Genomic DNA, 14468 nt, shown 5'->3' with positions numbered 1-14468 from the left:
ATATCAGTATACTTCAAAAACATAAGGACCTGAACATAAACTGAAGAAAACATGGAAAGATATGGCGAAAATGAGCACTCCACTCTAGCAATACACTAACCAAAACATGATTAAGAGTTATTAAAAAAAAAAAAAAAAACAAAAAAAAAAAGGTTGACAGAATCTCACTTTATTTAGAAACTGATTATTTTTTTTTAACAATGCACAATCCAAAACATGATTAAGATTTATTCAACACACAAAAAACGTCGTCTCAATTTATTTTGAGACATTAAGATTTATTCAACATACAAAAAAAACATTGTACAAAAAATTATTCTTAAAGGAATATACTTGCCAAAACTTGATTACAAAGTCATTAAACACAAAACCAAAGAAACAAATTGGGTACGAACGTGTAGAGTGCGAAAGTGAAAGGGTGCGAACGAGACTGGGTGCGAACATACTCGGATTCACCGGAGGTGGTCCTCAGCTGGCCCGTAAATAAAATGTTAATGTAGATTAAAGGCAACCACATAATTTTATTCTCTTCCGTTTAATGAATTAGCAGTAATGCGAAGCACATGATGTTTATACAACAATGTCTGCTTGTTTCACAGGTCCATTCATTTAAAGAACAAGGGACCTACACAAATTATAAGATATGTCTATATAGTAAGAAACACCAGGAACTCATTCTGACATTCTTTAACAATTTAAATAAAGCTAAAAATTGACATGTACTGATTATGAATTGTTTATTTGGACATATATATATTTGCAGTTAAACATATCTGGGTTTTCTCAAAGTTTAGTTTATTTCATTTCTGGGTCACAAGGAATGTCACGAATGCATTTTATTTCAGAAATTCAATCTTTATGGATGGTTAAAACAATAATAAGTGTGCCTTTATAGGCATATGTTTTCATACATATCATATAATGTCAAGTATTCATTCTGAAGATTGTTGATTTACGTGCAACCCGTCACGATCATCATGTCTTCGGCAATACACAAGACATGATAGCCAACCAATATAACACCCGTCATACGGGACCCCCACCTCACTTTATCATCAAATTTACGCACCTTGCGAAACATTTCGCAATACATAGATGTTGATACATTGCGGTCGGTGTCTTTACTGTTGTACCGACTTGCAATGGTCCTCAAATCGGCAATCAGGGCCGAGAAATCCATCCCAAACTTGATGATATTTAGGCCTACATGTGTGCGCTGTACGTAAACACTCTATTGCTTTCAATTACCACCGCCGTCTGGCGGTCGCGGTACCTTTGATCATGTTCAATGGAAACGATAACTCTAACTTTATCAAACATTCCCCGCCATATTTCCCCTCTTTCGTTATGCCGAATATATATTCTGGCAAATTAATTTAAGGTGTTTGGAAAAAAATAAATTAACCAAAATAGAAATCGGTAAAAAAGCTAAATTAATAATTATTTACTTAAACTATCCATGAACAATTTTATAGCTTTTTTTAATTTATTTAAAATACTAATCATCCACATTTTTTAAAGTTTTTAAAGTGTGTCTTGACATGCACAACTTTAATAAGAAATGCTTGGTTTGAACTTTTTATGGTAGGGATCGTTTGCTGAGTCTTTAGTTTTCTCAGAGACATATATACATATATGTCTCTGGTTTTCTATCTGACATTTAACAATCTTTAACATTTTTCGTTGTAAATATATATTTATAATTTCTATTTTCTATTTCTCACGGGCCATATATTCTTCAAAAGTCCTCAAAAGGATACTCAGTTAGCCAGAGATCACATAATACAATTGGATAAAAATAATAGTATTATATGTCTCTGCTCTAGCGTAGCGTTACACTACCATTAAAAGTGTGTTTGTTACTGAGTCCGACACTAAGTTAATTACTGTTTTGCCTGCTGACTAGCTTACTTCTTGGCCGTGGGGTTCCGTGGCCTCAACTTGACTTACAAAACAGCCGTTGGACGTCATAACAGAGACACCACCGAAAGCTTAATTTTTGTGAAGCCCAGGTGGTCGTGTGGTCTAGCGGGACGGCTACAATGCAGGCGATTTGGTGTCACGATATCTCAGTAGCATGGGTTCGAATCCCGGCGAGGGAAGAACTAAAAATCTGCCGCTTTTGCAAGTCATTGGGATTCTATTCTAATTTAAGTCCCCTTTGTGGAGGAACTGTATTTTCATATGCCAAAAAAAGGTGCTCTGTTTAATTCAGTGAATTGTCGCATCTTTCTTAACCTCCAGTGACAAACATTTCATACATACCGACAGGAAAAGATTAGCGGTAACAATAAGTAATACACAAGAGCCCAGATAGATTCTGGAGCCTCACCATTGTTTTTGTATAGTGATTGTTTAATTACCAGACCAAACCTTTTATGATTATTTGATTATTTGTTAAAAAAAAATAATGATTATGTGATCATAGTATAAAAATGTGATCATGCTTCAACACCCCTATGAGGGTATCATGTTGTAAATTGTGTGACTCGTTACGTATTATTGTTTGAAAAAGAAAAGATAGACGAAGTTGCAGTGAAATGAAATAGTCCATGGACAGTCATTTTCTTTTATGTAACGTACCACTGAATAATTTCTTATCAATTTTTAGAAACAACGAATCAGTAAAGTCGTGTTGAAAAATATTAAATGCACCAACCCACTAGCATTAAACGAAAAAAAAAAACCCGAACTTTAATGGTGGATAGTTGTCTCATTAACAATCACACCACATCTCCTTACTTTAATGGTGGATAGTTGTCTCATTAACAATCACACCACATCTCCTTACTTCTATAATTTTCATTAAATCTGAATACAGTGCTAAAAGAACGAGAACACAACAAAGCCAATGACTGTGTTGTTTGATCGACAAAAGAAACAGCCCGGTACACACTTGTTCAACACTTTGGGGATTTCCATCAACAAAAAAATATATGATTTAATTTGTTACTAGCATCAGGCCAAATTTTGCATCACAGTTGCGTTTTTCAAAGTCTTACAGCTGATTTCATTGAGTGTGTAGGCAAAGGTAATATCTTTGGTTAGCTTGTTTGTTAGCTGAACATTATTAGGTCAGGTATACTACCCTCCTTTCAGAGTAGCATAGTCCAACAGACAGATAGATTGATTATCTGTCGGACTAGTCTACTCTTAAAGGAGCGTAGTTTACCTATAATCTAATAATAACTTCACGGTTCAGTTAGCAAACAAGGCAGCTAACCAAAGAATCGGCTCTAATCATTTATATGCACAAGAGGACTCCGGTAATCTTCCTTCTTGTATTTGCGAATACTTCACAGCCACTTGGGTTAAAATTTGGATTTGTTTTTATTGTTTGTACTTAATATATAATTTTTCTTTTTTTTATTCCACAAAGCTTGTGTCTTACCTTGTTTTGGGGTGAATATATCTTATAGAATAAAATCCTTCTTAATTCTAGTCATGCTGAAAAACAACGTATGTATAGTAAAATACGGGAGATTTTTGAGTGGATAAATTCACAAAAAAACAAGGTAGGAGAAGGTTGGTAGTGTTACGTATGTGGTATACAAATAGAAAATTAAATATTTAGCATCCAAATCCTGCACTTAAGCGACTGGGGAATACATAGTGAGAAATTAAGTGCCTATTCAGGAGGAGATCATGATAAGATGATATGCAATTTAAACCCTGCTTTGTACTAGACAGAATTCCTGAGTGGAACACCGGTACACTTGGGTTTTGGTCATTCGTGTCGTTGTGTTGCTGTCTTGTTCATATATTACCTACATATCTTTTAATTGCTTTACACAAACAACAGATGCTACTAAACATGTTAATAAGAGATTTTGTATACTTATAATGAATGAGTATTATGTTGAAAGTTTTAAATGCCAGTCATACTATATGTGTACATAGATAAAATAGCCATACTATACAACAGAAATTTAACATTATCCAAACTTATCTTAAACCCCTTTTGAGAGGAACCATATTTATCAATGATTATTAATCATATGAATCACCAATTATATGTGACATGTTGCTGATAAACGGCCATACCAGCTTTGACCTATAAGAGGAACATGTAATTTTTTTAACCTTACAATCCCCGAATAAATAACAGTAATAAATATGGTTGATCTACACTAGTTCCAGTGGCAGGTCTAGAGGGTCCGGGGCTAGAAACCCCCTTTTATTTGACGATCAAAGATTTGAATGAGGACATATGGCTAGAACCCCCTCCCTCCTTTATCCTAGGTTGAGAATCCGTCCTTTTGAAAATGGCTAGTTTCTCCCCTGAGTTCTTCTTATAGTATCAGAGAAACATATATATGTTTATGTTCTTCTCATATATTTTATGATGGTATAATACTAAACCTCTAATGGGAGGGATTGTGCCTGATATTGATATGATAAAGAAATAATCTTTCAATCAGTTTAATTGAGGTCTGGAGCTGGCATGTCACTAACTGCTAAAAGTCTGTTGTTATTTATGTATTATTGTCATTTTTTTTGTTACCTCTTCTGACATCGGACTCGGACTTCTCTTGAACTGATTTTTTTCTGTGTGTTATGTTATGCGTTTACTTTTCTACATTGGCTAGAGGTATAGAGGAAGGGTTGAGATATCAAAAAAACATGTTTAACCCCGCCGCATTTTTGCGCTTGTCCCAAGTCAGGAGCCTCGAGCCTTTGTTTGTCTTGTATGATTTTTAATTTTAGTTTCTTGTGTTTAATTTGGAGTATAGTATGACTTCCAGAATATATATTTATTTAGGGGCCAGCTGAAGGACGCCTCCGGTTGCGGGAGGTCCTCGCTGCATTGAAAAACTATTGGCTACTCTCTGCTGTTGTCTGTTTTATGGTCAGATTGTTGTCTCTTTGACACATTCCCCATATCTATTCTCAATTTTATAACCACGAATATTGACATTGACAAACGAACCATGGTAAGGAATGTTTCAGGTCTACCGTGTCAGTAGGACATGTACACATAACACTGGAACTGTTGACTTACTGTTTTAATTTAATCCTGCCACATTATGTATGTATGTGCCTGTAATTCAGTGGTTGTCGTTTGTGTGTAAAATGTTTGTTTTTCGTTCATTTTTTGTACATAAATAAAGCCGTTTGTTTTCTCATTTGAATTGTTTTACGTTGTCATTTTGTGACCTTTTATAGCTGACTATGCGGTATGGGCTTTTCTCATTGTTGAAGGCCCTATGGTGACCTACAGTTATTAATTTCTGTGTCCTTTTGGTCTCTTGTGGAGAGTTGTCTCATTGGCAATCATACAACATCTTCTTTTTTATAATGGAAACAAACTTAATACTGAAATAAATGGGGAATGTGTCAATAGGGACACAGATGATGGCTAGCATATAACTTTATAAAGGGACATAACTCAAGAACTGTAAAAGTGAAGCTGTCAAAATTTGAACTTAAACTGAGTTTAGTGGTAATAAGCATTATATATACATATCATTACATTTAGTTCAGATTTAAATTAAGAGAACAGAAAAGAAAAATTCAGCAATGTTTCTATTTGTAAAGGGGCATAACCCTAGAATGGTAATCAAAGTGCCTGTAAGCACTGAATGGTAAAGATTGCTTCATTTATCAGTTGGTAGTAAAACTGGAAATGGCATTGTATAAGGCATTGGTATTGGTTGATTCAACTATCATTCTGGACAAAGAAAAATAACTCCAACTTTCAAAGAAGATTTTTAAAAGCATTGATTGTAGTTGATTCATGGACAAAGGAAGATAACTCCAATTTGGAAAAAAACTTGATTGATACTTCTGAAATTTTTCAATTTGAAAAAGGCATAACTATAGAACAGTAAAAGTGATTGCACCAAAATTCAAACTTGATCTGTATTTTGTAGTAATACGCATTGTGTATAGGTTTCATAAATTTGGTTGAGGCAGACTTAGAAAACGGAAACCAACTTGGACATACATACATCGTATAGATGGCCAAGGGTAAAACGTAATGCCCCCTCTGCTACACCCCCTTTATAAATACTTAATGTTGTTTACTGATTCATGAAATGAGGTCAAGGACAGGTGAACATGCATACCTAAAATGATTATATATGCCAAACCAAAACAGCATCCTCATGCCTGGAATTTTGCAATCTTTATCAAAACAGACATGGTTATAGTCCCACAATATCCACTGAAATCATCAAATAAAAAAAACGAGAGTAAAGTATTGTAACATTTTGTTGTAAATACAGCTGTTTCACAAGCCATTACTCTTTTGGGGAGATATATAATATTAATATATATTTTGTATTGTTTACATACATACTGCTTTCCAAATATGATCTCTCTATCATTTCATAGAGAAATAACTTAGGAATGTTATCAGGATAAAAAACACATGGTACTGGTGAAAATTTAATTCTGAGGAAGACCCAAAGTGAAGGTAGGGGTAGTACAAAATCAAAGTATAAGATAATTCTCTTTAGATGTACAGGGCATATAAATGTTGAAAATTTGTGTGACAATATGATGGCTTAAAATATATATAAATATATATACTATATATTTATATTTATGATTATATATTCTCAAAATGTTTATAAAATTTAATAAAATAAATACAGGAGAATATCTATTAAGAAAAACATGACCTTGTAAAAGGTTATTCAATTGACCGCTGGGTTTCATATACCATGTTTACATGCAGATCTAACCCAGGTGGTGACATGTAGCAATTAGTTAAAACACGGGAAATATGTGTATTCTTTGACCATTAATCTCCAGGTTGGTCAAAACATGTCAATTAAAGTCAACTTAATAGATATTCATCCCTGTATCTTTTGATTTAGGACTACAATGGTCAAATTAATAGAAACCTTGACACTGTTTATTTTCTGTATATATACTTGTGTATTTTACTGTATAGAGGAGACCGTCCGTTATGGACACTGGTCCAGACCGGCTTGAATAAACTACTATTCCAAATAACCATGTGTTGTGTTACATGTGGTTATTTTTGGTTAACCGTGACCAAAGGATATTAAGGTAAAGTGACTTTTTATTTGATACTCTTTATTTTAATTTCTCAAAATGGCTGATAAAGAATTTAATTTTAGGTCTGTTTTTCAAAATTTAAAAACACAAGTTCAAAGTCTCATTCAAAAGGTATTTAAAAACGGCATTAATTCGATTAAAAACTTTGATGGTTCAAAATCAGACACATTAGGAATAGGTGTATCAGATGTGAGCACAATTGTTTATGATCCAGATGCTGATTAACTCATTAAAAAAAAGGTTTTATTGAATAATGTTTTTTTTTTAAGCGAAAATGTAGATATTTTTTTTTTTATGAATCAATGGTGAAGGTTTAATTTTTTAATTGATATTTTTTTATGTAATCATTATCATAAGGGTGAAGGTACTTATAATAGGTATTGGATTGTTTTAGTCAATATAAAAGACTGGCAACTTTGTTAGGTATTTAATAGTATAAGTCAATACATAAGATTTGCATGTATATTGTAATGATATAATCAGAAGTTTTTATATGCTGTTTTTTTTTAAAGACAGAATAGATATTTAAATAAGAAAAAAAACAACACTTGAATATTAATATTTAAGAATTAAATAACAATAGGTAAAAAAGATGTTGGTTATATTTTAAAGTATTTAACTGCAGGAATAATGATAATATTAAAACATTTAATATACCTTGATTTTGAATATAATAATTTAATTTTTAATTCATATTTTGAGCTGTTTTCTGAAGAGACACTCTGTAATTCTAGAATATACGCGCCTATATACATTGGTATAAGAAAGTTTCATAAGAACACTTTTGGCGACGAATTTAAGGGTATTTCTGCGATGTTATAATCATATGGTTGTTAAAATATGGTTGCGCAGTTGGGTAAGTGCGTAAGCACATTTGTTTAGAGAAACAAAATATTCTATGGTATTTAGAATCCAAACCTTGATTTTCGCACAGTTATTGTGGTATTTTTAAAGAATTGCGGAACTATCTTCGGAAAATAGCACTTAAATGATAAAAATTGATATTATTGTTTAAGTCCACTCTTAGGGAAATGTAGGGTTTTATAAGTTTTAAAAGTATTAAAAGTATTGACAGTATTTAGCGATAGATGAAATATAAGATTAATTATAGAGTATATAAATCTATACTAAGGGTTGAAAATGGAAATGTTTTCATAATAAAACAATTTAGGACTTAAAATATGGAAATAAGTATCATATGATTAATCGTTATAAACAATTATAACGCGATACATCTTCCGCAAATATTTTAATGTGACCCTGATTGAATTAAAAGAAAATTAGCAACCCAAGAAAAAATGAGACAAAGAGAAGCATAAGGTCATCTATAACTTCCGGTTTAAGTGATATGACAAATAATAATAGTTCTGATAGATATAATTTAGAAAATAGCCAAGACATGCCTGTTGATGAAATCATAATACCAAAGAAAAATAAGCGAAATGTTAAAAAGTCTGAAAAGAAAGACGAATTAATTTTAAGTTTTCTCTCAAACATTTCTTGTTATCTTGATAAAATGAACGACTAACATGTCGTAAAAGTAGGCTTCGTGATGATTGTTTTTAAATGAATATATGTGTATATAAAATAATTTTGTTTTGATTAATCATTCTAATTCTCGCTTCAGATTGATCGCTGAAAAATTGATTGTTTAGAAATCCTATAAATATCAGTAATCTCTGAATCACAGCTTTGTTTATGAAAAAGGAAGGAAAGTGTTGGTTGGATGTCAAACCTTATTTAAATAATTTTTCAGTCCTAACTAGAGAAAAGTTTATCTTATTAGTTTATTGTTTTTGTATTTGAGTTTATTTTTATTTTTTGTTCTTATTTAAAATAAATAACATATCGATAATTTAATTTTTTCAAATTAAAGCAGTTAGAACTTGAGGACGACTTTGAACTATCAAATTTAGTAAATGTATTAATTCATTTTGTTGCTATATTTATAGGTATTTTGTTATTAAAATATTCTTAAGTTTAATAATAGGTGTTTAGCCAAGAGAATTTAGTAATAGAGAGGTTCAAATAGTCACACGATACCTTGGTGGCGATCAAATGGTGTCAACTAATGTTGAGGGCGATGGTACTGCCTCCAGAGATGTTAAAATAGCTTCTGCACCATTACAGGAATCAGCCACTAAGAACCATTATCCAGTATTGGATATTGGCTTTGATCATTGGACACAACGCAGACGATTAGATGTACATAAAACTATACGATCACATAACTTATATTGGTAGAGGGAATTGTTCTACAGCATCACAGGTAGATTTGCCTGTTATGTTTCAGCCGGTGATAACTGAGCAACCTAGTCAGGGACTCTGAATTAACAGAGTAGGTAAGCTAGGTCAGTTAGGAGTAAATCAACGACAGATGGTGGATCATATGCAGGTTGGATTTTCGCCGATGGATGGTGGATCACATGCAGGTTGGATTTTCGCCGATGGATGGTGGATCACATGCAGGTTGGATTTTCGCCAATGGATGGTGGATCACATGCAAGTTGGATCTTCGACGATGAATGGTGGATCACATGCAAGTTGGATTTTCGACGATGGATGGTGGATCACATGCAGGTCGGAGTAATTGCAGTACTTCTAAATGATGGGAATTGGCGTTGCAGATAAACAAAGGGATTGTTGGAGTTGACAACGACGATCAGAGGAGCAGTTCACTGGAGTCGGGGTTATGAAGACGGTCCGCAGTTAATGGTTGCGCCTTTTTCTGGAAATAAGAAGTTCCGATATTTGATGTTACGAACTTAGTTATTCACACAAGAATTGTATGAACTATACATTGCTGAACATTTAGATGTTGTTGAACTTTTGAAATGATTTTGTTTATGAATATTTTTTTGTTGTTTTTAGGGAAATTGCAAGCATTCATATTGTCACCGATTTTAACTAAAATATAAAATTATATTTCTTAAGAAAGGGAGGAATGTGACAATATGATGGCTTAAAATATATATAAATATATATACTATATATTTATATTTATGATTATATATTCTCAAAATGTTTATAAAATTTAATAAAATAAATACAGGAGAATATCTATTAAGAAAAACATGACCTTGTAAAAGGTTATTCAATTGACCGCTGGGTTTCATATACCATGTTTACATGCAGATCTAACCCAGGTGGTGACATGTAGCAATTAGTTAAAACACGGGAAATATGTGTATTCTTTGACCATTAATCTCCAGGTTGGTCAAAACATGTCAATTAAAGTCAACTTAATAGATATTCATCCCTGTATCTTTTGATTTAGGACTATAATGGTCAAATTAATAGAAACCTTGACACTGTTTATTTTCTGTATATATACTTGTGTATTTTACTGTATAGAGGAGACCGTCCGTTATGGACACCGGCTCAGGCAGGCTAATAAACGATAACAAATTCCATCTTGTTATATTTGCACACAGCCGTATGTTTTGACCTTTGAATAAAATAGCAGTGAATATCAACTTTCTGTTAGTTCTAGGATATCACTTTTACAAATCTTCATAGTAAAAAGGAACAGTTTGAGTCGCAAAGGAAGTTACTGTGGAATATGGCATTGTTTATATAAACAGAAGTGTATCCTATATGATTTAAAAGTAGAGGTGAATTATTATGTCTTACTTCATAAATTACCCATGGGGTTTCAAAGTTAAAGAGTGGAAACAATTTTTCTACACTTGTGCAGTGGTGAGTTCCCAGTGACTTTTATTTATCTTGACCTTCACCATGGGGTTTTCTTCCTGAAACATGACACACCCTCTAGCACTGGTAAATACTCATGTCAAGTTTTATTTTCGAATTTCAAAGGGTTTAAAAGCAGAAACAGTATTTCTTCACATCCACAGGGGTTTCAAAGTTGAACTAAATGTTAGATCTTGACCCTCACCAATTTTTCTTTCTTGTGCTCTAGGCATTCAGCTGATCAATCAGTGGGATCCTTATAATCAAAATCCTGACTATATGTTCACCTGTAGAAGCAGTATGTGTTCTAAGATGCTGTTTATTTTAAAGTTCTAGGTCGTAGTAGTTTGCTGCCAACAGACAAAGAATATCAACATGTCCTCTACTGTTTGCCTGGTGAGGTAAAATAATAGGATGGCCTTTTAAGGTGGTACCCAACACTTTCACTAAAATTAATTTGGCTCGTTTAATTTTCATAAAATTTTGTCAAAGTATTTACTTTGACCCTTCAACACCCTTTAACAAAAATATAAAAATTTTGAAAATTTTGAACCGACGGTTTTGTCAGAAAAATTACACTGGTTATATAGAAGTTTGATAAACAACAATTTTGATCATTGAGAAGCTTAATATTCCTTTTACAACACAATGTAATTAAAACGTTTAGCTGACTTTACAGAGTTATCTCCCTGTAGTGTTAGGTATCACCTTAAACTATACGGCCCAAGACCACAATTAATGACCCCGCTTTTCGTTGTCCACGAATATAGTTCCTTTTAATTAGAGTGTATTTTTCCTTAATTTTTTTTCTTTCCTTTCCTCACTCATTCCTTAAATCTTTTTGGGTGGAAATGAAAGAAGAGAGGTCAAATAAATTTTTGGAGGTTGTATTTTAACTGATTTTGATATGGAATGAGTGATTAGGTCAAGTGCAAAAGGTTGATATTTACAGTTTTCGGAACATCTCTTGACTTGTCAATAGGGGTATGGATGTGTATTGGCTAAATTTGTAAAAGTGATTGCTTCAATCTTTCTGAATTTTGAATATATATTTGGACTAGGACAATACATTACACGCACAAAAAATTGGACAAAAGTGCATGGTGCAATTTTTTTAATGATGCAAAAGGTTATAAAGAACTGATAGAGGAATTAATTGTGGTCTGTGGCCTAAGAGGTGCATTTCAGCAAATTTAGAATTTTTACTTTGGCATCTTTTCTGAATGATCTATTGGTATTGATTTGTCAAACTATATGAGAAGAAATGATTTTCACTTTCATTTGATAGAAATTTTGTGAAAAAGTCACTTTTCAGGTTAAATGCCTAAAATGTAGCCTTTTCACTTTTTTCACTATTTTTTCAAAAACAGCATGCTTAATTTCTCTCTGACAGTTTTTTTCTGATATCTATTTGTGTTTGTGGTATTTATTTCAGTTGTTTGACTTATTTGTGAACTCTGAACACAAAAAAAAGTAGATAAAAACATAAAAAGAGTGCAAAATGTGCTGTTTTAATAGTCTAAGTCTAACGGTCAGTATACGCAGCAGGTGAAATGTGAAGTTCTATGCACTTAAAAGTTGTATTCCAAAACAGATTGCACTGAACCTACATCAAAAACACTTATTACTGGTTGCTTAACCATTTCTGTTTCACAGACTACCTTTACTTTCTTCTGTTGGATAGCTAGTGGTTTAAATATTGGCCTTTTGAGGCTGACATTTCATTCAGTTTTTAAACAGTAAAGTTAATAAACTTTGCATCAGACCATACTGTCTGCATATATAGTTGAAAGTGACAGTCTTGTTACATCCAGGCTCCATGTTTTATCATATCTGAGCACAGATTTTAGCAAAAAGAAGTATATCTCCATCTCCCATATCATTTATATGCTTTTAAATATGCAAATGTGGGGAACGGCCTAAACTGGCAATCTGTTTTTTTAAGCATAACATTGCTAAAGACCATTTTATCCACATGCGTTATGCTATTTGAAACTTATATTTCCATCAAAAGTACATTTATAACCTGTTAAAGTTTGTTTGATAACTTAACAACTTCAGAAAATTGTGGTAAGTGAAAAATATTACATTTGATATAAGGCCTCACCCTAATTGAAAACCTCTATTTTTTGGCACAGGCTCATATAAAATTAACTTCTGGCCATTTTGAATAAGTCTGATGCATGAAATATGCTTTCTGTTGCTTTAAATAGATGTTAACTTATACATAGAGACATTAAAAAGTGTTAGTTTTGGTATCTTTTGGTTTTTAGAAGCTCAAATTTGATAGTTTTAATTGTTCTAATTCAACGCCACAATTCAGCACCCAAAATTCAGATATAAAAAATGCCACATTTTTTTTATTTGGTATCATATGGCTTTGAAACTTTGTAACCTGTTTTATAATATACTAAGCTTGAATCATGCCAAGTTTTATTAGAATTGGTCAAGTTTTAGGCCCCTAATAGGCCCAAGACCACAATTAATGACCCCGCTTTTCGTTGTCCACGAATATAGTTCCTTTTAATTAGAGTGTATTTTTCCTTAATTTTTTTTCTTTCCTTTCCTCACTCATTCCTTAAATCTTTTTGGGTGGAAATGAAAGAAGAGAGGTCAAATAAATTTTTGGAGGTTGTATTTTAACTGATTTTGATATGGAATGAGTGATTAGGTCAAGTGCAAAAGGTTGATATTTACAGTTTTCGGAACATCTCTTGACTTGTCAATAGGGGTATGGATGTGTATTGGCTAAATTTGTAAAAGTGATTGCTTCAATCTTTCTGAATTTTGAATATATATTTGGACTAGGACAATACATTACACGCACAAAAAATTGGACAAAAGTGCATGGTGCAATTTTTTTAATGATGCAAAAGGTTATAAAGAACTGATAGAGGAATTAATTGTGGTCTGTGGCCTAAGAGGTGCATTTCAGCAAATTTAGAATTTTTACTTTGGCATCTTTTCTGAATGATCTATTGGTATTGATTTGTCAAACTATATGAGAAGAAATGATTTTCACTTTCATTTGATAGAAATTTTGTGAAAAAGTCACTTTTCAGGTTAAATGCCTAAAATGTAGCCTTTTCACTTTTTTCACTATTTTTTCAAAAACAGCATGCTTAATTTCTCTCTGACAGTTTTTTTCTGATATCTATTTGTGTTTGTGGTATTTATTTCAGTTGTTTGACTTATTTGTGAACTCTGAACACAAAAAAAAGTAGATAAAAACATAAAAAGAGTGCAAAATGTGCTGTTTTAATAGTCTAAGTCTAACGGTCAGTATACGCAGCAGGTGAAATGTGAAGTTCTATGCACTTAAAAGTTGTATTCCAAAACAGATTGCACTGAACCTACATCAAAAACACTTATTACTGGTTGCTTAACCATTTCTGTTTCACAGACTACCTTTACTTTCTTCTGTTGGATAGCTAGTGGTTTAAATATTGGCCTTTTGAGGCTGACATTTCATTCAGTTTTTAAACAGTAAAGTTAATAAACTTTGCATCAGACCATACTGTCTGCATATATAGTTGAAAGTGACAGTCTTGTTACATCCAGGCTCCATGTTTTATCATATCTGAGCACAGATTTTAGCAAAAAGAAGTATATCTCCATCTCCCATATCATTTATATGCTTTTAAATATGCAAATGTGGGGAACGGCCTAAACTGGCAATCTGTTTTTTTAAGCATAACATTGCTAAAGACCATTTTATCCACATGCGTTATGCTATTTGAAACTTA

At 32.5% G+C, this 14468-nt stretch overlaps 1 protein-coding gene across 2 annotated transcripts in view; it reads right to left on the bottom strand.

The window, feature by feature from the left end:
* The window catches only part of LOC139520995 (serine-rich adhesin for platelets-like), a 30444-nt gene extending 29168 nt beyond the window's left edge, over positions 1-1276 (bottom strand). For both annotated transcript variants that reach the window (XM_071314125.1, XM_071314133.1), the window contains exon 1: positions 1070-1276. In XM_071314125.1, coding sequence (XP_071170226.1) covers positions 1070-1180 — 111 coding nt within the window. In that variant the 5' untranslated portion in view covers positions 1181-1276. The remainder of the gene's footprint in view (positions 1-1069) is intronic.
* Between the last annotated feature and the right edge of the window lie 13192 nt (positions 1277-14468).

Source organism: Mytilus edulis, chromosome 1 (genome assembly GCF_963676685.1).
Source record: "Mytilus edulis chromosome 1, xbMytEdul2.2, whole genome shotgun sequence".
NCBI classification, from domain to species: Eukaryota; Metazoa; Mollusca; class Bivalvia; order Mytilida; family Mytilidae; genus Mytilus; species Mytilus edulis.
This window is presented reverse-complemented; position numbering and strand designations above follow the sequence as displayed.